This window comes from Danio rerio, chromosome 2, assembly GCF_052040795.2.
Source record: "Danio rerio strain M-AB ecotype USA chromosome 2, GRCz13ab, whole genome shotgun sequence".
Classification (NCBI taxonomy): Eukaryota; Metazoa; Chordata; class Actinopteri; order Cypriniformes; family Danionidae; genus Danio; species Danio rerio.
In genome coordinates this window covers 62,119,057-62,144,167 of record NC_141022.1, presented here as the reverse complement: position 1 = coordinate 62,144,167, position 25,111 = coordinate 62,119,057, and the positions used below count along the sequence as shown (strand labels likewise).

At 37.3% G+C, this 25,111-nt stretch overlaps 5 protein-coding genes across 10 annotated transcripts in view; 4 read left to right on the top strand and 1 right to left on the bottom strand.

Moving 5' to 3' along the window:
• arhgap30 (Rho GTPase activating protein 30) overlaps positions 1-5,540 on the top strand; it is a 47,746-nt gene extending 42,206 nt beyond the window's left edge. The window contains exons 13-14 of the mRNA XM_087241638.1: positions 255-784; positions 3,181-5,540. Of these exons, the coding sequence (XP_087097764.1) occupies positions 255-784; positions 3,181-5,125 (2,475 nt within the window). The 3' untranslated portion in view covers positions 5,126-5,540. The remainder of the gene's footprint in view (positions 1-254; positions 785-3,180) is intronic.
• Positions 1-25,111, top strand: part of lingo3b (leucine rich repeat and Ig domain containing 3b) — a 644,601-nt gene that overhangs the window by 292,348 nt on the left and 327,142 nt on the right. The gene's annotated exons all lie outside the window — the stretch shown is intronic.
• Positions 1-25,111, top strand: part of nectin4b (nectin cell adhesion molecule 4b) — a 212,759-nt gene that overhangs the window by 130,130 nt on the left and 57,518 nt on the right. The gene's annotated exons all lie outside the window — the stretch shown is intronic.
• Positions 11,728-24,242, top strand: si:dkeyp-68b7.5. 4 transcript variants are annotated; one of them, XR_015479182.1, is made up of 7 exons: positions 11,728-12,133; positions 14,266-14,366; positions 15,867-15,939; positions 17,535-17,609; positions 20,471-21,508; positions 21,813-21,970; positions 22,122-24,242. XR_015479182.1 is itself a non-coding variant. In XM_087241759.1 (5 exons), the coding sequence occupies exons 1-5, from the start codon at positions 11,899-11,901 to the stop codon at positions 21,019-21,021; spliced, it is 1,035 nt and encodes a 344-aa protein (XP_087097885.1). In that variant the 5' UTR covers positions 11,728-11,898; the 3' UTR covers positions 21,022-24,242. The 4 variants fall into 4 exon arrangements, 1 of the variants encoding a protein (XP_087097885.1); XR_015479183.1 differs by having other exon boundaries at positions 11,728-12,801; positions 12,962-14,366; XR_015479181.1 differs by lacking the exon at positions 21,813-21,970 and having other exon boundaries at positions 22,030-24,242.
• The window catches only part of LOC108179272 (uncharacterized), a 120,759-nt gene continuing 115,065 nt past the window's right edge, over positions 19,418-25,111 (bottom strand). For both annotated transcript variants that reach the window (XR_015479189.1, XR_015479188.1), the window contains exon 8: positions 19,418-19,530. The gene's annotated coding sequence lies outside the window, so the exon portion shown is untranslated. The remainder of the gene's footprint in view (positions 19,531-25,111) is intronic.

The window sequence follows — 25,111 nt, the reverse complement described above, 5'->3', positions numbered from 1 at the left end:
GTTCTACCGTTAACTGTATAAAAAAAAATAAAAATGACTAATGTTTTGCTTCTTACACTTTACAGACCTGAAACTTGCCTACAGCACTTATTCAATGTTGCTCTTATAGTTGTGTAAATTGCTTCCTTGTCCTCATTTGTAAGTCGCTTTGGATAAAAGCATCTGCTCAAAGACTAAACGTAAATGTAAAAAACTTTCTTTTAATTTTTTAATTTTACTTTCTGTCTGACGTCTGCTTTACTTCTGCATTTCAGCCTGAGTTCTCTGTGGAGGCTCCGTGTTTTGAAGGAGAATATGAGGAGGATGAAGATGAAGATCAGGCTGTGTTATCTCCAGCACAGAACTGCAGCGAAAACTGTGAAAAACCCAAATCCAGCAGCCCTTCATTCACACACAGACCACTTCCGGGAAAATCACACAGCCTGCCTTATAAGTCCCGCCCCTTCCTGCCGGCGCTGTCATTATCTTCGGATGACGACTATAGTCCTGCTGATGATGAAGATGATGATGATGATGAAGATGAGTCTGATAAAGGCTCAGAATATGAGGACATGTTTTGTAAGAGTCTGCCGTCCAGTCGGGATTTTCATAGCCTCTCGTGGGCGGGGCCTCAGACTCCATCTAGCAAATCAGAACGCTCTGATGAGATTGCACAATCAGTGGGCCAATCAGAAGACAGGATTCCGATAGCTTTATCATTGAAAGATGACAGTAAAACTGAGTCATTAATGACGAATGAAAGCAGAAATTCAGTAGATGTGGAGAATAATAAACACGTGCTGAGGTAAGCGACTGAACATTTCCAAAATTATAACTTATTTTGTCATGTGTTGATGTAAGTAAACATATTTTGTACTTAAAAGGTTGTATAAATTCAATACGACACAAAAAATACTATTAAATGTAGCATAAAATTATGTATACATCTCATGTTCTGTAGTTGTCATACATAAATATGAATAGCATGTATAAATGTAATTAAAATAATTAATTAATATTTTAATGTACAAATTGAATAATTAAAATTTTAATTAAATCTATTTTAACTTGATTTGATTAAATATTAATTATTCCAGTTTATGTATTTAGATATGACAAAAGATAAAATTTTCCCAGAGATGGGTTGCGGCTGGAAGGGCATCCTCTGCGTAAAAACTTGCTAGATAAGTTGGCGGTTCATTCCGCTGTGGTGACCCCGGATTAATAAAGGGACTAATCCTACAAGAAAATGAATAAATAAATGAATGAAAAGATAAAATTTATACTTTTAATAAATATTAAACATTTTGCCAAATCTGCTTATTTTCATACAAAGTACCGAAAAATAGTTTAAATTAATAGTACAATATGTATCTTGAAAACTTAATATAATATAAAATAATAATTTAATAATTAAATAATTCTGCATAGTTTTATTCACACACATAATATATATATATATATATATATATATATATATATATATATATATATATATATATATATATATATATAATTAAAGTAATTAATTGAATTTAAAACGTCTTGATGATTTTCATTTTCATTTGATGGCGCTTGAATATTAATTATATATAAAATTAAAGAACCAAGCCTGTATGTGATACTACTACTTTTAAAAAATATAAAATAATCATTTGATAATTAAATTAAATATTTCTGCATATATATTTTTACGCAAAAATATAATAAAATTATTTTATTCGATTTTCATATCTTATTCATTCATTCATTCTCTTTTCGGCTTAGTCCCTTTATTAATCAGGAGTTGCCACAGCGCCACCGCCAACTTATCCAGCATATGTTTTACTGATGCCCTTCCAGCTGCAAACCATCACTGGGAAACACCCATACACACTCATATATATATATATATATATATATTTATATATATATATATATATATATATATATATATACAGTTAAAGTCAGAAGTATTAGCCCCCCTGATAGCTTAAAGGGGCTAATAATTTTTACCTTAAAATGGTGTTTAAAAATTAAAAACTGCTTTTATTCTAGCTGAAATAAAAAAAATAGGACTTTCTCCAGGAGAACAAATATTAGAGGAAATACTGTGAAAATTCCTTTGTTTTGTTAAACAGCATAATATGTAAAAAAAAAAATAAATGAATAAAATGTTTTTATATTTTAAAAATATAAAAAAATTAATTAAATTCAAAGGGGGGCTAATAATTCTGACTTCAACTATATATATATATATATATATATATATATATATATATATATATATATATATATATATATAGTCGATTTTTTTTTCATTTATTTAGATTTAGAGCTTGTGTTCACATAAATGGTCTAATCTTCTCTACTGAAAATAATATTAATAAAACGATTATAATGAAAAGAATATTGGTTTGGAATGGTTGCAATGGTTAAACGAAGCTTTCTGAACCAGTGAATCGCTGGGAGGGGTCTGTGCAGTGCAATCTGAGCTGCATCCAATGCTTTTTAATGAGCTCACCTGACCCCACCCCTAACCCTACCCGTCACAGTGACGTCACTCACTTCATTGAGAACATTGTGTCTTACATTGCATCGCTGAGTGATGCAATCTCAGCTTGCATCATAAAGGCTGCATCCAGATACTATTGGAATCGTTTGACTCTGTTGCGTTGGAAAAACGTTGAAGCTTTCCAAATCGACCTCTGCTGGTTAAAGTGTGGGAAAGCACTGTGCTGCAAAAATGTCAAATGCTCACAACAGACCAACTCAATTAAGTAGTCATACAACAAAATTAATTAATTACCCAGTCACTGTTCTGTATTTTTACATATAAGGAATGTTATACAGCACCGATGACTGTAGTAAAATCCAAGGCATTCAACAGTATTTACATTTACCATATTACAACTGGTCCTGCACTCACCCATTCGTTCCGAGCAGGGATCAAACCAGCGATTCCAGCATTGGAGGTCAATTCTCTAAAGAGGAGGCTTTTGGTCTGCACATGCCAGCTGGCCTTTGGTATACACTATATTACAATAAGCCGTGGCGTTCTTTAAAAATAGTTGGAAATAAAACATTAATAGTACTACTTCACTGCGAGATGCATCATTTTTTGATACATGCTTCTAAGCCTCGGTGCACAATGTTGCATTACTATGAAACGGCATGAAATGTGTATTATTTGTGTAATATTTGCCTTTTGTTTGTGTGCAGAAGAGAAGAAGAATCTGCAGAAAGTGAAGAGGACACGTATTTCGGACCGGATTCGATACCATCATCACCAGAGCCCGAGAAAAACCACATCAGTGTTCATGAAGACATCAACAGGATTTCTGCATCAGAGGAACAAACGCAGATCAAGACCCAACGAGAGACTGACGAGAAAGAATCCAGCGTGAAAACAACATTTCAAGATGATGAAGAACAGAACAAGACTGAAAACAATGAAGATTTAGAGAGCGCACACGATCAAAACAACACAGAGAGACAAGAAGATTTAGAGGAAGATGCAAAAGATGACGATAAAGGAGAACAAAAACAAGAGAAAACCGCTCAAAGTGAAGATTTACAGCAAAATAATGAGGGAAATGCAGAAGATGAGGAGAGAGAAGAAAAACAAGAGGCTGAAATAAACGATGTAGAGCAGAATAATGAGGGAAATGCTAATGATGAGGAGGAAAGACTAAAGGACATGAGTGAAATTAATGATACAGAGCAAAATAACGAAGAAAATGCAGGAGAAATACAAAAACAAATGACTGACATGGACAATTTAGGACAAAATAAAGACGGAAATCAAGAGAATGTGATGGAAATTAATAATATAGAGCAAAATAATGCACTTGAAATGCAAAATCTAAAGCTAAATGTTGAAGAAAACGCCAAATGTGAGAAAGAAGAAACACAAGTCACTCAAATGAATGACAATAATGAAGAAAATGCAGAAGAAAAGCAAAGTCAAATGAGTGAAATGCAAGGTTTAGAGCAAAATAATGAACAAATCCAAGAGAACGTGACAGATTCAGAGCAAAACGAGGAAGAAAACGAGAAAGAAGAACAAAAACAAGAGACCGAAATGCAAGATAATATTGGAGAAAATACAGAAGATGAGATGAAAGAGACTGAATTGCAAGAAATAGAGCAAAACAATGCAGAAACTGAGAGAGAAGAACAAAACCAAGAGACCGAAAGGCAAGACATCGAGCAAAATAATGAAGAACATGCTGAAAATGAGAAAAAAGAGCAAAAACAAGAGACTAAAATGCAAGATTTAGAGCAAAACAATGCTGAAAATGAGGGAGAAGAACAAAATCAAGAGACTAAAATGCAAGATTTAGAGCAAAACAATGCTGAAAATGAGAAAAAAGAGCAAAAACAAGAGAATAAAATGCAAGATTTAGAGCAAAACAATGCTGAAAATGAGGGAGAGAAACAAAAACAAGAGACCAAAATGCAAGATAGCAATGAAGATAATCCAGAAAATGAGAAAAAGAAAGAAAGAAATCAAGAGAATGTGACAGAAATTAATGATATAGTGCAAAACGATGAAGACAAAGAACTAAAACAAGAGACAGAAATGCAAAACAATGAGGAAAACGCCACATGTGAGAAAGACGAAAAACAAGCCACAGAAATTAATGATACAGAGCAAAACAATGAAGAAAATGCGGGAGAAAAGCCAAAACAACAGACTAAAATGCACGATGATAATGCAGCAAACGCTGAAGGACACACTTCGAGTTCTGCTGACGTAAATAACATCACGATCTCTGGAGAAAAAGCAGGAATAATCCAGCAGACTCATTCTGAAGAGGAGATCACCATCCAGCGCAGAGATTCTCCACGTAAAACAGCAGCAGGAGCAGCTCATCAAACCAGAGCGGTTCCTGCTGTTCCTCCCAAACCACAAAACTCCAAACTCACCGCGTTAAACCTGAGGAAGCGCTTCGAGAACAGACTCTCGCAGGAGCTTCATCATCATCATCATCATGAAGAGGAGGAAGAAGAGGAAGAGGAGGAGGAGAGGAAGCTGGAGAAAGAGGAGAAACGCTGCGTTAGTTTGTGTTTCGATGAAGCCGTCGCTCGAGCCACTGTTAAGAGGAGCAGAGAAAACACGGACAGACTCTCGGCAAGCAGGAGAGACGCAAAAACTGACTGAAATCAGACAATGATCATATGATTATATCCGATCAAACCTGTAAAATATTAATGCGTGTATACAGGATGGCAGGCTGTGTGCGCTACAAATATATTCTACTTTCTCATTTATAGATATAAATATATATAATATTTTAAATATAGTGACCTAGTGATGTTTAATAGAGCAACAGAGGGTTTTTTTTATTGTATTTGCAATTTTTCTTTGGGAGCAAGAACAAAATCATAGTTATATTTTTTACAAGGTCACTAAAAGACAAAAGAAACTAGTTATTAAAAACATAACAATATTTAAACAGTGTTTCTGCAGGTTTAAATTCAAAGCTTTTAAAAACATTATAAGGCTGCTTTCACACCTGTAAATCCGAAACAGAGATTACAGTTGTTCCGAAACAGAGATTTCAATTGTTACATTGTTGCTCTTTGCTCTTGGAGCGGTTCGCTTTCACACGGCAAAGTTTCTAAACGGACCAAAAGAGCTAAAACAAGTCACGTGCGAGTAAACTCTCCTCACATTGGTCAGAGTGTCAGGGTTTATTTTGCAGAGTCCCGCTAAAGGCAGATTTATACTTCTGCGTCAAACGGCGGCGTATGCTACGGCGCTGACGCACAGCCCTTCACCGTGGCAGTCGGCGTCGCTGACGTGCACCTCTCAAAAATTGTAACTACACGTTGCAACGACGCGTAGCGCAAGCTCTGTGATTGGTCGGCTTGGTAGCGCTGGCGAGTCTGGGCGGGACCGAGAGCCGTGCGAATGGCGCGAGCTGGACACGAGCCCAATGGAGCGATTGTTTACAAGTGTGGAGTCCCGTGAAGGAGCTCCGGATGGAGAGTTTTATTTTGTGTTTACCTCATAGTTAAAGTTGTTGCACGTCTGCTGGTTCTTGCCTCAAAATGAGCGAGTTTGAGCCACTTGTACATTCAGGAAGTGTTCAGGAAAAGCAAAACAGCAGCGAAGAAACTCGACACAGAGGAACATTTACACCTCACTGCTAACTAGCGCTTCGGAAGTGTTAATGCCGACCAACAGAGACAGCAGCAGAAGTATAAATGCACAGCTAGGCGCGTTGCATGCGCCGTGGGTTACGCCGGTCACTTGACGCAAGTATAAACCAGGCTTAAGCTGTCAGGAGAGGTGGTGGTTTGGTGGTGATTGACAGAGTGCGTACGCGCGACGTGTCTGAGGAGAGATGCGGTGGGGAGGGGTGAGAAGGGTGCGCGACGATGCCTATTTGAGGACCGAAAGGGAGACTCGAGATTACCGGGAGATCATCACTCGTTTGCGGGCATCCAGAGACTCGTGAAACTTCCCGCTCTACTCATAATTCTCTCTTCATATAGCCTTAAGCATATTACATATCCATAAAACACTGTGATATAACCGCGCTCGGATCGGATCGCTTTCTCACTGCAATCAAAACGCTCCAGGGTTCGTTTCAATCGAGCCGAGACCACCTCATTCAAGCGATCTCGGAGCGATTACTTTGGCGCGGAACAGAGCGTGATTACCCTGTTCACATATGCCAAACGAACCGCGCTAACTGGGCAAACGAGATACGTTCCGAAACAAAAGTGTAGGTGTGAAAGCACCCTAAGACCATTATGAAGACTCAGATACACTGAAAAAAAAATGTTGTCTGCAAAATTGTTGCAAACTATTTATTTGTGTTGAATTTAATCAAACAAATTACATTTAGTAATGTTAATTTAATTTGTTTGTTTAAATCCAGCCCAAAGAAATTGTTTACAACCACTTAACTTAAAATATTTTAGTAAATTCAAGGAATCGTCTTTGGATAATTATTTTCAGTGAGGACTAAATGCTACACTGTAAAGCCCAATAAGTTAAGGTAACTCAAACCATTTGAGAAGAACCGATTGCTACAAACCATTTAAGTTCAAAAACTAATACTGTGAACTTAATCCATTTGAGTAAATGATGCAATTTGAGCAGAGTAAAAGCCGAATAAATGAAGAGAACTCAAACCAACTGAGTATTGTAAAACCCAATAAATGAAGAATTTACCGTCTGTTATTTTGTGGTAATTATTTGTAATTTAATGGCTGTTATTTTACGTTTTTTTCTGGCACCCTATAGCCAAAAACCGTAAAATAACAGATTTTATTTTTTTTACAGTGTATATATGGAAAATGTAATGGAGACCACTTGAAAATTCTCAGTTTCTTATGATTTACGATTGTGTGTTTGCATAAAATACTGTTTGTTTTTTTCTGTAATCTACTGGAGGCATTTCTTCCAAATTTAAAATGTAATTTAGAGATTTTTGAAAATGCATTAATAATGGATAAAGTGACTGTTCAGACAGGTTTATATTAAATTTTAGGCAACAACATGCTTCAGAAGAGGTAAGAAATTAATATTTGATAAAATATTTTTTAAACAAAACAAATGAAAATATTTATAAATATTTCTTGTAATTTTATGGGAATTTTTTTTAATGCTCAGACATTTGGAGGTAGACTGTAAAAAATATTTGTAATTTTACGGTTTATTTACAGCAGCTGAGGTACCTGGAAAAAAAAACATAAAATAACTGACATAAAATTACACAAATTGCCTTAAATTTTATTTTAATTTCTGTTAAATTTCTGTAATTCAACCTCTGTTATTTTACAGTACATTTCTGTAATTTAATTTAATTGAATTTAATTTAATTTAATTTAATTTAATTTCGCTATTTTACTTTGTTTTCCCGGCATCCCAGCTGCTGGAAATAAACTGTAAAATTACAGATTTTTTTACAGTGTGCTGTTATCAGACCTTTAAGGAAAACTTTTCCCTGAAACCACCTAATAACCTAAATCCGGTGAATTCAGAGAAACTGACAATTTTCAGGTGCCCATACAGCTTAGTTTTTTTCAATAAATATTTTTTTCTTTGTCGCCTACAACAAAACTCGTAGATTAAATTGTTGGTTTACAAATCAGCAATCGCATAAAGATCCTTTACACTTCATTTGAAGCCATTTCATCATTACGGGACTGTAATCTGACCATTACATGCTTCATTATAAAAGTCAATTCAAAGAAATGTACAAAGCACAACTCAGGAAACAGCAGATGTACGTATAAGACAATCTGTATAGACCAATGCATTTTAATCTCTGTGTACTTCCAGATAATATGCATTCCTTTTTAATAAATTAGTGTTTTCGTTATATGAATGCGTGTATGTGTCACTGTTTTTACTCCTATTTGGAATTTGGAACATGGGAAATATTTGAAAAAGAATAACAATTTTACAGTGGGCGAATGGTATATGGAAAACCATATAGTATATGGAAGACCACTTGAAAATTCTTATGATTTATGATTGTGTGTTTGCATAAAATATGGTTTGTTTTTGACTGTAAACTACTGGAGGCATTTCTGCCAAATTTAAAATGTAATTTAGAGCTTTTTAAATGCAGTAATAATGGTAAAAATGACTATTCATTTATGTTTATATTAAACTTTAGGCAACAAAATGTAAATGTTTTAACTTCAGATGAGGTAGGAAAATAATATTTGATAGAATAAACCTGATTTTTCAATAAATATTTTTACTTTGTAGCCTACAATATATCCACTTATATATCCAATATATTCACTTTTGCTATTTTAAAGGGCCATGAAACCCCCTCGTTTCAGCAGGGTGTTTTTACACCTCTACTTTGGAAAAAGTCAGAAAAGTGGGCGTGTCCAGTTCTGTTTAGGGGGGAGTGTCGGAGGAAGAAAAGAGGCATGGTGTGGGAGTGTCTATTTGGGCGCGCTGAGTTTCAAACACAAAACACACACACACACAGGGGAGAAAGGGACTGTGTTTACATGGACATCTGTAGTCGAATTATTTGCCAAATTATTAAATGGTGGACTTTAACTGCAGTTTGGCTCTTTCATTCAGGGAATTCATTCATGTCCCTCGCGACAAACGAGATATTTGATTCGAAGAGCTGCTCTAAGCGTGTATTTTTCATGCAATGTTTGATACTGCACGGCGAATGAGAGAAAAAAAACTCAGCATTTCCCGGAAACTTAGATGCACACGGCAGGTAGCGTCAGAAAGCCGCGTGTGTTATTCCGGTCACTAAATGCGGTAAATCCTACAGGAGGTTAAAGTTTGGTTGTGGTGCTAACATGTTTACACTCGGTGCAATAGTTAACTTAGTTCTGTAGAGACAGGACAATCAGCAGCAACTAGAGCCGCGTCTTTATTAAGAGGAGACTACAAGCGAATCCGGATCTCAGCGTTTGCAGATGAGAACAGCTCTCAGGTAAACAATAATCCTCCTTAGACACGTAAGTTATTGTTGTCGAGCGTCGCGTACACTGTTAATCCACACGTGACTCCAGCTGAGCTCTCACAGAGAGAAAATGAAAACAAAACTTCACTGCAGCAAACTATAAAAGCAACACTTCACGCTTGTTTTGCCAACACAACGTGGCGTCTCTGTCGTCTAAACACTGTGACAGTAATGAATATTAATGAAGTTGCACAATAGAGCGCGCTGATTGGTTTGAACCAAGCCTTACTCATGCATTAATGCAGCACACTGTAAGACGTAATAAGACTCACTCTGGCACAGACGCCCAGTCTGCACGCTGGAATACACGCTATTATGTCATGACCGTGACGCAGCTTCAAAAATTCGTTTCAAACCGGAAGTACGAATTTGCTTGAAATAACGCAAAAACAACCAATTTACACTTTTTAGTGAAATATAGGTGTCCTAATAGTGTTTTTAGCAGTGTGGGACACATATACCACTGTCAACAGCTCAACACATGTGTTTTGGTGTTTCGTGACCCTTTAAGGATGGAAAAATCTGCTTTTGCGCCATGGTGCATGGTCTAACAGGGTTGAGCTTATTCTCTTAATGAGTTATAGGTGTGTTTTGAGAATAAACCAATCAATAGCCCCTTTTACACATACAGATCTTTCCTGAAAATTACCGGAAATGTGTGAACAGGCCCTTTTTGAAAATACCGGTAAATTCATTCTGGCTATTTTCCGGAAAGAGAAGTTGTAACATTAACGGGAATTTCCCTTCAAAAGAAAGTTGCTTCACGCCATGGTGCATTTGCTATTTACATGACGACTTTGTAAGTGGAAAAACTGAACACTTCACTAGCGAGAAAACAGTTAAACATAGCGTCTGCAGCGCGAGAATGAGAGATGAGCCTCCTCATTGTTTACTTTCACTTTCACTGTTGTGGACAGGACTTTATAAATTCATGTTTTTAATCAACTGGTGTGAATGATAGCAACTTAAACTTGCTTTTTCTAAAGTTTTTTTCTCTCTAAATATTTTTTTTATCATAACAAGACTATTAAAGCTGTAGGTTTAATTGGGCGGAGTACACGGACAATGACGGGGTTTGTACATTTGTAAAGTGTTTTTTAATAAAGAACAAAAATTTGAGAGCCAAATTAATGACACTTCTTTACAGAACAACTCACGGAAATCAACCACTAACATTGTGGAAACAGACATTTATTTGGGTACAACACGGTAAAAAAAATGAAGTGATGTTTTGAATAGTTTGCTGTCACTCTTAAGTCAGCCACCTTTTGTTTTGCAATAAAATACCTGCACATTTTCCATACTGCGTGCTATATTTTGCATTTATTTATTAACATTTTTTAAATATTTAAATTCTAGATTCACAAATATTATTTTTGAGACATTTTTTTTTTAATTATCTGGCTAAGAAATAGCGATATATATCCTTCACTGCACCTTGATCCCACATTCTTTTCGAAGCAGCGCTACCCTGTACTAAAATGGCGGCTCTGACGCACTCCTTCCAATAGACAACAACAGCGTGGGCGACATCTAATGTAAATATCTATGAGCTTTGGCGACAATGTGAAGCGGAATTCAACATTGTTTAGAAAAATGTTTAGGATTTCATCAAGCAAGTTGATGAAACATTCACAGAATGTCCATAATAACAACAAGGAAATCTGTGTTGTGATAACTCGCAAATCAGCCTGTGGTAAATAACGGTCTTCCTGTTGTTATAGTTACCTATCCACGACGTGTTTTTTTTTCTTTTCTTTCTTTAATTAAAGGCCGATCAGAGTAAGTATCCATTTAATTAATCCTAAACAAGCCTCAAAACATTGTTGATTTTTTATCATTGTTTAGGTAACATCAGTATAGTTCATTCTCCTTATTCTTCACAAACAAGCGGGAATCTTTTTGGCGCGAGACTCCCGGTCTCCTTCATTTTTAGACGATAAAACAGCTCATTATGCTGCTTGATGTTGCAAACTTTTATTTTCTTATTATATTATTTAATTTTTTATTATATATTTAAGTATAATCATGAACACACGTACTTGGTTTAACAAGCTTTAACTGTTTATTATTCCTGGTAATTTCTCCCATAGGCAACTGAATCAAAAGTTCTAAAACAATCGCACATACGCATTAAAGAATAGCGTGAATATTGTGAAAATTGTTATTCATTCATATTTTGAAGCCAAGTCCATTTTGTGTATTGTTTTGTATTTGAAGGCGCTTCAATTGCAGTGTTTACGGTACTAAAGAGACCCAGCGCAGTCTGTTATTGGTCCGTCAAGCAGTGACGTACATCAGTAGGAAATGGCCAAGTGTTTTGTTTGGTTTGTGTAAACACTATTGATGCATGCGCGACTATTCACAGGCTCGGCTGAAAGAAAGGAAAACACCGCGCGGAGCTTCTCTGGAGAACACCCAGACTTCCCATCGACAAAACACGATCTCCACCGACATTTAAACGACTAAAATGTCCACATCTGCTGACATCCAGGCGCAGCTGGCGTCGATTATCGAGCGCTTCGCCAAATGCGCGCTGCTGGAGATGAGCCGGGCGGTGGAGCAGGAGATGAGCCGCCGGCAGATGGAGGTCCAGAGTCTGCTGCTGAAGCTCCAGTTCACCGAGAGCGAGCTGCGGTCGGTCCGCCAGAACCAAGCCAATCTGCGCTCCGTGGGAATACAGGTCAACAGCAGCGTACACAGAGGTAATCTTGAATACCTTAATGATTAAAGTCAACGTGGTGCTGTTTGATGTGCTGTTTGTCTTTGTAATCATAATACAATAGCTTTTTCTCTTCCGCTAAAATGACTTCCTTTCGCTGATGACGTAGGGAAGGCCCCGCTGCGGTTGAACCAATAGCGTGAGCCGTAAGTTGTAACCACGCCCAATTTTTAGTATCCCGCGAAGTGCCTTGAAATGTTAAAAAAAAAAAAAATTGATGTTTGACAATCTAAACTGAAACACAAAGAGAGGGAGACATGAGCTGCATTCGAAATCGCATACTATTTGGTAGCGATGCTAACAACAGTATACGAGCCGAGTAGTATGTCCGAATTAATTGTACCTATTCAAACTCTGGACTTTTCAGGCACAGTTACTCACTAGGCTACATGGGATAGTTTTTTTCTGACCTTGTCAATGAAACGCAAATTCGCCAGGTCTCGAAAGGCTTCTGAAATGACCAATGCTTTGAATCGCTTTAATCATGTGATCTGGGTGTTTCGAATAGCTTTAGTCACGTGACCTGGGTGTTTCAAAACGCTTTAGTTACTTGACTGGTGTTTCGAATTGCTTTAGTCATGTGACCTTCGTGTTTCAAATAGCTTTAGTCATGTGACCTGGGTGTTTGGAAACGGTTTAGTCATGTGACTGGTGTTTTGAATTGTTTTAGTCACATGACCTGGGTGTTTCTAATCCTTTAGTCAGGTGACCTGGGTGTTTTAAATTGGTTTAGTCATGTGACCTAGATGTTTCGAAATGCTTTAGTCACGTGACCTGGGTGTATCAAATCCCTTTAGTCATGTGACATGAGTGTTTAGATTAGTTTTAGTCACATGACCTGGGTGTTTTGAAACACTTTAGTCAAGTGACCTGGTGTTTTGACTCATATTAATCACATGACCTGGCTTTTTCGAATCGCTTTAGTCACGTATATAAGTGTTTCGAATCACTTCGGTCACATGACTTGGGTTTTTCAAATTGCTTGAGTCACGTGACCTGGGGGGTTTTAAATCGCTTAAGTCACGTGACCTGGGTGTTTCGATTTATTTTAGTCAAATGACCTGGGTGTTTCTAATCACTTTAGTCATGTGACCTGGGTGTATCAAATCCCTTTAGTCATGTGACCTGGGTCTTTTCATTAGTTTTAGTCACGTGACCTGGGTATTTTAAAACACTTTAGTCACGTGACCTGGGTGTTTCGACTCGCATTAATCACATGACCTGGCTGTTTCAAATCGCTTTAAGCCTGATTTATACTTCTGCATCAAGTGATTGGCGTGACCCACGGCGCATGCAACGCGCGTGGCTTTGTATTTATACTTCTGCGCGCTGTCTCTGTTGGTCTGCATTAACACTTCTGAAACGCTAGTTGGCAGTGAGGTGTAAATGTGTCTCTGTGTTAAGTTTCTTCGCTGCTGTTTTGCTTTTCCTGAACACTTATGGGATGTACAAGTGGCTCAAACTCGCTCATTTTGAGGCAGGAATCGGCGGACGTGCAACAACTTTAACAATGAGGTAAACACAAAACAAAACTCCTTCATGGGACTACACACTTGTAAACAATCGCTCGCGCCATTAGCGCGGCTCTCGGTCCAGCCCAGACTCGTCAGCGCTACCAAGCAGACCAATCACAGAGCTTACGCTACGCGTCGTTGCGACGTATAGTTACATTTTTTGAGAGGTGCACGTCAGCGACGGCGAAGGGCTGTGCGTCAGCGCCGTAGCATACGCCGGCATTTGACGCAGAAGTATAAATCAGCCTTTAGTCACGTATCGAAGTGTTTCGAATCACTTTGCTCACGTGACTTGGGTGTTTCAAATAGCTTGAGTCACGTGACCTGGGGGAATTTGAATCGCTTTGGTCACGTATCTAAGTGTTTCAAATCACTTTGGTCGCATAACTTGGGTGTTTCAAATAGCTTTATTCACGTGAGCTGGGTGTTTTTAATGGCTTATTTGAATGAAGTCAATGAGAGGAAGGGGTGGGGCATGTCAGATACTAGAGAGCATTTGATTGGTCAGAAGATTTAAAAAACTGAAGTATGAGACGATAAAAAAAAAAACTGTTGATCCATTTTATAATCATGTTTTTTCCCTCACTTTATGCCTCATCAGATGTAAACCTCAACCTTGTAAAGCTCAATGAAAATCTTGATGGAGATGCGCAGGCAAATACACATGTTGATGATCCCTCAGCACAGACATTCCCACAGCATGTAAGCGGTTTTTATTGTCATTTTTGAATATGTATTTGTCAGAATAATATACTGGTGAAGGTTTTTCGAACATTTTTATTTTATTTTTTGTCTCTTTTGCTCACCAAGTCTGCTTCATTGGATACAAATTACAGCAAAAACTGTAACATTCTGAAATATCTTTACTATTTAAAACAGCTGTTTTCAATTTTACTTTAATAATTTTCCTTCGGCTTAGTCCTTTTATTCATAAGGGGTCGCCACAGCAGTATGAACCACCAACTTATCCAGCATGTGTTTTACACAGCGAATGTCCTTACAGCTGCAACCCAGTACTGGGAAGCACCCACACACACTCATTCACACACACACTCATACACTACGGCCAATTTAGCGCATCAGTTCCCCTATAGCGCATATGTTTGTACTGTGGGAAAACCCGGAGCTTCCAGAGGAAACCCACGCCAACATAGGGAGAACATGCAAACTCCACACAGACATGACAACTGACCCAGCCAAGACTCGAAGCAGCGACCGTCTTGTTGTGAGGCCACAGTACTAACCACTGAGCCACAGTGTCGCCCATTTTAATATATTTTTAATAGTAATTTATTCCTGTTGTTTATAAGCTGCATTTTAGCATCAATACGCCAGCCCTGTGGTCCTTCAGACATCATTCTAGTATGCATTTCATAATATCATTGATGAAATGTTCAGCTTTCTTTAATTAATAGTAAGTTCAGATAAAACTGCATTTATTTGACAAATTACGTGACATAATACAAGACTTTATTATTACATCTGAACAATTGAAAGCATCCGTGTTGCATAAAAAATATTATTTTCTATTAATATTCTAAACAATACTGACTTCAAGCTTTTGAATAGCATAAAATGTTAAAGGTTTTTATTTACGATACATGCTGAAACCACTTAAATTACTTTATCAGTGTTGTTGTGATTTGCACTTTTTTTTACAATAAATGATTAAGAAACAGTATTGATTGTAAATTATATATTGAATATTTAGCACAAGCGTTGACATGGACCAAAGCTGCTGATATGAGAATAACACACAAATGAACTTAAGATGAATGCTGATCTTTCTTCATCAAAGAATCCTGAACATAATGACACAACTGTTGATAATTGATGATGATAATATTGAATGATTCTCGAACAATAAATCCGCATATTATACTGATTTCTGGAGGATCACGTGTTAATTAAATAACTCTGGAGATGATTATATGTGATCAAATGTGTATTATACTGATTTCTGGAGGATCTCGTGACTGAATACTATTATTAAATTTAATAAAAATATGTTAAATAGAAAACAGCTATTTTAAAAAGCAAAAACAATTGACTTTTATGTAGTTTTTGCTATATTTTGGATCAGATAAATGATGGTTTGTTGAGCTGAAGAGACTCCTTTAAAAAAACATTAAATATTGCTATTCTAAAATCATTGACCGGTGCTGTGTTTCTTACAGTAACTTTATTTTTTTCCCCCAAAAGCAAGAAGATGGAATCAAATCTGTTCGGATCAAAGAAGAACACATGGAGGACGAACAGTGGGACGGCGGCCCGAGTAAATAACACTAAACATTATTAGAAATTATGATATAATGATAATATTTATGTGCATTCATATTTAAAGCTAAAAAGTAATAGATCAAATGTAATCTAGTACATTTAATTAGAGTAAACAACGTTTTAGATTACAGATTTTATGTATTACTCGTTTATTTACTTGATAGGAGCAAAACTGTATGTGTTTTGTCCATCACTGCACTTTAAAAAGAATTTGTTGAGGCTCTTGTTGCTTTTAAATTAATGAAGATATTGTGTCAGTTATCTGTCAAAATAGTTCAAGAGAATCCTGCTTCAACATACAAGTGACATCAAATAAGGATTAGCTCAAAAGTAATCCAAAAGTAATCCAAAAGTAGTCAGATTACATTAGAATAAATGTGTAATATAAGAGATATTTTATAACCGACTGCATATTTTGTGATGTAATTTGTAATTAGTAGCACCCTAATTACACCCGATTGGCCGGCCACCTTGTCGATCATTCAGTCAGTCGCACAGACGGTCGCTCGACAGCGGCCTCCGGCGTCTTTTCGCGCAAGAACAGAGCAGGTGCGAAAGGTGCGCACTCCAGAGAGGCGTTCCAGACGCGAAAAAGCGTGGCTCAGCGGCCTCTCTCGGATTCACGAAAACAAAAACTTCACAAATACGTACCTCCCGGGATGTATTTTGCGGTCTCCAGAAACGTCCGTGGAGCTACGTTTCCACAGTGAGCCTGGGTTGCGAAAACCCTAGCAACAACCTAGCAAATGCTAAAATAATCCTACTTAAGTATATGAGACCTCAAATAAAGGTTACCTCAAAAGTAATCTAAATGTAATCCAAAGGTAAACCGATTACATAAGCATAAATGTGTAATCTAAGAGATATATTGTAATTGACTACATATTTTATGTAATTTGTAATACGTAACACCATAGAAACCACTTTTCAACCACCCAGAAATCCCTGGCAGCTGCATAGCAACACTCTTAACAAATGCCAAGATTTTCCTACTTCAATATATGAAACTTCAATTAAAGGGTAGCTCAAAAGTAATCCAAATGTAATCCAAAAATAGTCAGATTACATTAGCATAAATGTATCATCTCAGAGGTATTTTATTACCAACTACATATTTTGTGACGTAATTTGTAATCAATAACACCCTAGCAACCACCCAGAACACTCTAGCAACCATACAGAAAACCCTAGCAACTGCATAGCAACACTCTTAACAAATGCTTAGATTATTCTACGTCAATATATGAATCATCAAGCAAAGGTTACCTCAAAAGTTATCTAAATATAGTCTAAAAGTAGTCAGATTACTTTAGCATGAATTTGTAATCTAAGAGATCCAGAAAACCCTAGCAACTGCATAGCAATACTCTAGCAAATGCTTAGATTATTCCACTTCAATATACGAGACCTCTAAGGTTAGCTCAAAATTAATCTAAATATAATCTGAAAGTATTATACCACTGACTGCATGTTTTGTAATGTGATTTGTAAACAGGAACTGATTACAGTTCATAAGTAATCCTCCCAGCTCTGAGTCTGTTCTCAGTCATGCTAATATTGAAATATTTCCACTCGTTGTTTTTATCGCAGTTTCTCCTGCTCTTTGCCCGTTGGGTCCCGAGGTGGAAGATCACGACAGTTTTGGCACTGGAGCAGCTGGGGAAGGTGAGAGATTAGGCTTTATATCAGTACTAGATCAACTAATCCGGCCACTTTAAGCCATTCAGTTATTTGTGGCTGATTCTAGAATTGCAGCTACATTTTCTATCTGCAAAAAAAAGTTTTTTTTCTAATAATAATAACACAAATTTTATCAAGCTATCTCTAAAAATCATGTTTGTATGTGTATTTAGGGACATTTTGATATGAAATATTAAAGGGCCATGAAACTTCTTGTTTCAGCAGGGTGTTTTCACACCTCTACTTTGGAAAAAGTCAGGAAAGTGGGCGTGTCCAGCTCTGTTTAGGGGGAGTGTCGGAGGTGCAAAAGAGGGATGGTCTGTAAAATTTGCATAAAAATGGGAGTGTCGATTTGGGCACACGAGTCAAAACACACACACAGGGGAGAAAGACTGACTGTGTTTACATGGACATCAGTAATCGAATTATTTGCCAAATTATTAAATGGTGGACTTTAACTGCAGTTTGGCTCTTTCATTCAGGAATTTCATTCGTACCCCTTGTGACAAACGAGATATTTAATTCGAGGAACTACTGTAAGCGTGTATTTTTCATGCAATCTTTGTTACCGCACGGCGAAAGAGAATAAAAACCTTCGCATTTCTCTGTAACTTAGATGCATTCGGCATGTAGTGTCAGAAAGCCGCTTGTGTTATTCCGGTCACAAAATGCGGTGAAAATCCTCCACGACGGTAAGTTTGATTGTGGTGCTAACATGTTTACACTCAGTGTAATAGTTAGTTCGATACGAACTAACTTTGCCATCTGAATAAACAAAGAGCACTGGTCGCTCACTTACCAAATCTGTAGAGACAGGACAATCACCAGCAACTGGAGCCGTGTCTTTATTAAGAAGAGACGAGCAGCGAATCCGGATCTCACCATTTCCAGATGAGTAAAGCTCTCGGGTAAACAATTTTTCTTAGACACGTATTGTTGTCGAGCGTTGCGTACACTGTAATCCACACGTGACTCCAGCTGAGCTCTCACAGAGAGAAAATGAAAACAAAACTTCACTGCAGCAAACTATAAAAGCAACACTTCACGCTTGTTTTACCAACACAACGTGGCGTCTCTGTCGTCTGAACGCTGTAACATCAATGAATATTAATGAAGTTGCACAATAGAGCGCGCTGATTGGTTTGAACAAAGTCTTACTCATGCATTAATGCAGCACACTCAGAGACGTAATAAGGCACTCCCAGGTACAGACGTCCAGTCTACACGCTGGAATACACGCTCGGATCTCATGACCGTGACGCAGCTTCAAAAATTCGTTTTAAACCGGAAGTACGAATTTGCTCGAAATAACGCAAAAACAACCAATTTACACTTGTTAGTGAGATATCTGTGTCCTAATAGTGTTTTTAGCAGTGTGGGACACATATACGACTGTCAACAGCTCAACACATGTGCTCTGGTGTTTCGTGACCCTTTAACTTAAGTAAAAATCTTTGCCTGCTGAATTATACATTCAGCTTTAATTATCATCAAATAATTAAGTCTAATTTAACTTTTTGTGCTAAAAAAGGAAAAAAAACATTTTGCATGAAACACTTTTTTATTAATAATTGGTTTTAATATTTAAAAATACATTTAGTGTGTTTGTCTGCGTTCTGGCAAAGAGCTTGGAATCACCAAGAGGCGACACTCAATAGAATGTTCCACTGCAACAGCAGCGCCCAGCAACAGCCCCGGATTCCGCCATTTTGGAGTGAAAGCGATCGGCTGGCCATTGGGTCTTATTGCTGTTGCGATGGCGATCAGCTGCTTTGTTTTTTATTTATTTATTTAAAAAGCGCATTAAAGCTGAGATACAACCTGAAAGACGACAATACAACACTTACCATCACAATCATCAGCACTTTTAATAGTTTATTTTACACACTTATAATATGCTGCTGCTCTATTGGAGTTTTCATTCCAACATGGCCACCACGCCATCTAGTGGCTCTTTCCCAAATTACACAAGAGTGTCGCCTCTTGGTGATTCTATGCTCTTTGGTTCTGGTCAACTCTGTTGCATTGGTTTTAAAGAGCAGAATAATCTGTAAGGCACTCCATCAATACAAAATATATTTTGAATAATGTTTGAAACCAATAGTCATTAATTCCCATAGTATTTGTTTTCTTACCATTGATGTCATCATCAGTAGCAACCAGTTTCCAACATTCTTCAAAATATCTTCCTTTGTGTTCAACAGGAAAAAAAAGAAACTTTATAACCACTTGAGTGCAAGTAAATGACGAGTACGTTCTCATTTTAGGTCAACTGACCCTTTAACCTTCATTAAGAAGCTTAACCTGCAGTCTGTGTGGGTCCTAATGCTCCAGTATAGTGAAGGGGACTCTATACTGCTCAGTGAGTGCCGTCTTTCGGATGAGACGTTAAACCGAGGTTGTTAAAAATCCCAGGATGTCCTTCCAAAAAGAGTTGGGGTTTCATCCTGGCATCCTGGCCAAATTTGCCCACTGGCCTCGGCCCGTCATGGCCTCTTAACCCTGCCTATATCATAATTGGCTTTATCACTCGACCTCCTCTCCACCAATTAGCTGGTGTATGGTGTGCGGTCTGGCACAAAATGGCTGTGGTCGCGTCTTTATTATTATTATTAACTCTCAATTCTTTACTCCAAATTCTCAGGTAAGGATTTTATCCTGTCAACTAAAGTGATGCTGAGCAGCTACCAGTTTACAACATTCTTCAAAATTTCTTCTCTTTGTGTTCAACAGAAAAAAAGAAACTCGTACAGCTTTAGAACCACTTGAGTGCGAGTAAATGTAATTTTTGTGTGAACTGACCCTTTGCTTCATTATCTCTCAATTCTCTCCACACAAATCCTCAGGTAATGATTTCCTCCTGTCAAATAAAATGAAGCCCAGTGGGATGTGGAATTCTCCCGTGTCAGAGGAATACATCGTCAACTCCGAAACCCAGAGTTTAAACACATCTCCTCTGGAAACCGGTGATCGATTCGCCGCCGGTGTTTCGCCAAACCAGCGGCACGATCTCAACGCACAACACAACAATATCGAGGAAGCGTTCAGAATTGCTGAAATCTCCCAGCGAGGATTAAACCACATGCTTCCGTCAGTCTCCGATCACAGAGAAGCAAACCCGGAGAGAAGCTCACGATGTCCTCAATGCGGAAAAACGTTCACCACGAGATTTTACCTGAAGATCCACCAGCGGATCCACACCGGGGAGCGACCATACAACTGTCCTCAGTGCGGAAAACGCTTTTACTGCAACTCTCATCTGATCTCGCATCAGCGCTCGCACACCGGAGAAAAACCCTACAGCTGCGAAGAGTGCGGAAAATCCTACTCTCATCTGAACTCGCTGAAGCTTCACCAGCGCAGCCACACGGAGGAAGAGGCCTATGTGTACTGGTGATCTTACTGGAATAGAGCTGTGGCTGTAAAATAATACATACATTTCGATTCATGGTTCAATTTAATGCATTGCGATTCTAACTTGAAATGATTCTGAGCTTAGTTTTGAACAGCAGATGGCGCTCTAGGCTTGTTTTTATCAGCTGATTCTGCTCTAGGCTTGTTTTTAAATCGCAGATGGCGCTCTAGGCTTGTGTTAATCAGTTGATCATGCTCTAGGCTTGTTTTTAAATCGCAGATGGCGCTCTAGAGTAGTTTTTAACAGCAGATGGCTCTCTGGGTTGTTTTTTACCAGCATATGGCACTCTAGGCTTGTTTTTTAACAGCAGATGGTGCTTAGGGGTGTTTTTATGGCACTCCAGGCTTGGCGCTGACGCTCTAGGTTGATTTTTAACAGATAATGGTGCTGATCTTTAACAGCAGATGGTGATTCAGCCAAGTTTCTAACAGCAGATGGTGCTATAAGCTAGTTTTTTTACCAGCAGATGGTGCTCTAGGCTGTTTTTTTAGAGGAAGAGGGCGCTTTAACCTAGTTTCTAACAGCAGATGGCGCTATATGCCTTTTTTTTTACAGCAGATTGCGCTCTAGGCTGATATTTTTACCAGCAGATGGCTCTCTAGGCTGTTTTTTAACAGAAGAGGGCGCTTTACCCTAGTTTCTAACAGCAGATGGCACTATATGCTTTTTTTTTTACAGCAGATGGTGCTCTAGGCTGTTTTTTTAGAGGAAGAGGGCGCTTTAACCTAGTTTCTAACAGCAGATGGCGCTATATGCCTTTTTTTTTACAGCAGATTGCGCTCTAGGCTGATATTTTTACCAGCAGATGGCTCTCTAGGCTGTTTTTTAACAGAAGAGGGCGCTTTACCCTAGTTTCTAACAGCAGATGGCACTATATGCTTTTTTTTTTACAGCAGATGGTGCTCTAGGCTGATATTTTTACTAGCAGATGGCACTATATGCTTTTTTTTTACAGCAGATGGCGCTCTAGGCTGATATTTTTATCAGCAGATGGCGCTCTAGGCTGTTTTTTTAACAGCAGATGGCGCTTTAACCTAGTTTCTAACAGCAGATGGCGCTCTAAGCTAGTTTTTTACTAGCAGTTGGCGCTCTAGGCTGTTTTTTAGAGGAAGAGGGCGCTTTAACCTAGTTTCTAACAGCAGATGGCGCTATATGCTTTTTTTTTTTTTTACAGCAGATGGCGCTCTAGGCTGATATTTTTACTAGCAGATGGCACTATATGCCTTTTTTTTTACAGCAGATTGCGCTCTAGGCTGATATTTTTACCAGCAGATGGCGCTCTAGGCTGTTTTTTAACAGAAGAGGGCGCTTTAACCTAGTTTCTAACAGCAGATGGCACTATATGCTTTTTTTTTTTTTTACAGCAGATGGCGCTCTAGGCTGATATTTTTACTAGCAGATGGCGCTATATGCTTTTTTTTTGCAGCAGATGGCGCTCTGGGCTGATATTTTTACTAGCAGATGGCACTCTAGGCTGTTTTTTTTTAACAGCAGATGGCACTATAACCTAGTTTCTAACAGCAAATGGTGCTCTAGGACAATTTGTAACAGCAGATGGAGCTCTAAGATGTTCATTTGTTTTGTTTTTGTTACACCAGATGGCACTCTAGGACTATTTTTTTCACAGCAAAAGTCACTGTATGCTATTTTAAAAAGCAGAATTTAACAGCAGATAGTGCTCTAAACAGTGTTTTATACCAAATGGCGCTCTAAAGCGAATTTTAACATCAGATGCAGCTCTAGATCTTTTTTAACATCAGATGCACCTCTGTATAGGTTTTGAACAGTAGGTGGCGCTCTAGGCTAGTTTTTAAACAGCTGATGCTGCTGTAAGCTGGTTTTAAACAGCAGGTAGCGCTCTAGGCTTGATATTAAACAGCAAATGCCGCTCATGGCTAGTTTTTAAACAGCAGATGACGCTATAAACTGGTTTTTAGCAACAGGTGGCACTCTTGGACCATTTTCTTTTACAGAAGATGTCACTGTATGCTAGTCTTTAACAGCAAATGGTGCTCTAGGAAAATTTGTAACAGCAGATAGTGCTCTAAACGTTTTTTTTGAATACCAAATGGCGCTTTAAGATGAATTTTAATAGCAGATGGTGCTCTAGACCCTTTTTTTTTTTACAGTAGTAGCTCTCTAAGCCAGATTTTAACAGCAGAGCTAGACCAGTTTGTAACCAAAAATATAGCTCAGAACAATAGGTGGCGCTCTAGACCTACCTTTTAGAGCTGTGGGGCTGATTATAAAGCATACAGTGCCATTTGTATGTAAAAATAAGCACAGAATCGATTAAATACAGAATTGCGATGCATTTGAAAACTTCAGAGTCGATGTAGAATCATTTCTTGATGAATGATGAACCAGCACAGATCAAGCGTCTGTTACATTTGCTCACATCAGCTGTACATGATATACGAGTAATACTGCTTTACATTTGACAATACTGCCTTCAGTTTGAGTAGATGGCCTGTTGATTGCTTTTAGGTTTGTTTTTTATCTGTTAGCGGTCATAAAATGCATTTCCGCAACACTTTACAATAAGCTTTCATTAGTTGTCATTAGTTATAATACAAAGGTGTTGATTGCTTGATTCTGATTGGCTGACGAGCCTTCTGAGGGACTCATCAGCCAATCAGAATCATGCAGTCCACAGACCTATAGTCTATGAATATTAAATGCCATAAACGGATTGTTAATTAATGATGGGGTAGTTCAACCAAAAATTAAAGTTTACTCATCTTTTATTCATCCTCAAATGATTATAAACCTGTTTTATCATAACAGATGTGCTGAAAAATGGGAGAAGCCAGTAAACATTGACCACCATAATGAGGAAAAGGTATGAATACAGGTTTTAACATTGAAAAAAACTAATAAAAATGAGTAAATAAGAACATAATTTTAATTTTGGAGGATTTATCTCTAGTAAATACATTAACTAATATGACCTAATGGAACTTTATTGTAAATATTCACTTTATTTTCTTTTTTTAAGGTAGTTGGCCAATTGTTTGTTTAGTTATTCATATTTTATATTAGCGTTTGCATAAAATGCATTTAATTTCTATATACATTTTTCACTGAACATATTAAATGTGTGCTATGAAATGCTGTTTTCCACTGTTTTTGTTTGTATGAATTATTTAATATGGGAGCCTCGTTTTGCGAGTGACAATAAACTGATGAGTTTCTGATGTAAAGACTTTTCTGTCATGTTTTTCTGGGTTCAGGGGTCCGTTCTCGGTACCTGGATTACTCAGTTAGCTGGATTTGGTTATTGATGATTTGACACGATACAGGATTGTTTCGTTCTTCAAAACTGATCTGAGAGTTGTTGTCATAGCAACAGTTCCGCTAGCTCAAACCTGGCCGGGAGCAAGCTCAATTCATATAAACAGGATGTTAAGAAAAAAGTTAATATGCTAATGAAATCATTTATAGGTGCTCAAACTAACACCATTACTAATATGTACATAAATAAAAAATGAGGACAACATTTAGATGCTCAAACTGTAGCACTATGTCCAATAATAGTCTTACATATGTACAATTATTATTGTCATTTTAGGATCATTAGTTTGATGCAGTAGTATTCACTATGATAAATTGTAAATAAATTAAATATACACTTAATATTAAGATTCTCGAACTATAGTATTACACACAAAACAGATGAATAAAAATGTAAACGGAACATAATGGAAAACAAATGGACATCTATATATTTTTTCTTATATCTTTTAACTGTTAAATAGGTAATGAGGTGAAAATATAAATAGATTGAGAATTGATTTGAATTCTTATCATATACATGAGATTTTGATGCAAACACATGGGATATATATATATATATATATATATATATATATATATATATATATATATATATATATATATATATATATATATATTCACACATGAGCCTATTTGTGCATTAGTAACAAAGACAAAACTGCAACTAACCAAACAAAAAGCTGAAGATCAGAGTCCAAAAATGTTAAATGAAATTTTAACAAACTGGAAAATACAAGAGGAGCAAACAACAGTTAAATTTAGTTGAAATTTTGTA

What these genes read in the sequence shown, in the direction of transcription:
- si:dkeyp-68b7.5 (XM_087241759.1), top strand. Translation starts at nt 11,899, where the DNA reads ATGTCCACATCTGCTGACATCCAGGCGCAGCTGGCGTCGATTATCGAG. An exon ending in CACAGACATTCCCACAGCAT is followed by an intron (nt 14,367 to 15,866) that starts GTAAGCGGTTTT and finishes TTCCCCCAAAAG; the next exon opens with CAAGAAGATGGAATCAAATC. An exon ending in CACTGGAGCAGCTGGGGAAG is followed by an intron (nt 17,610 to 20,470) that starts GTGAGAGATTAG and finishes ACAAATCCTCAG; the next exon opens with GTAATGATTTCCTCCTGTCA.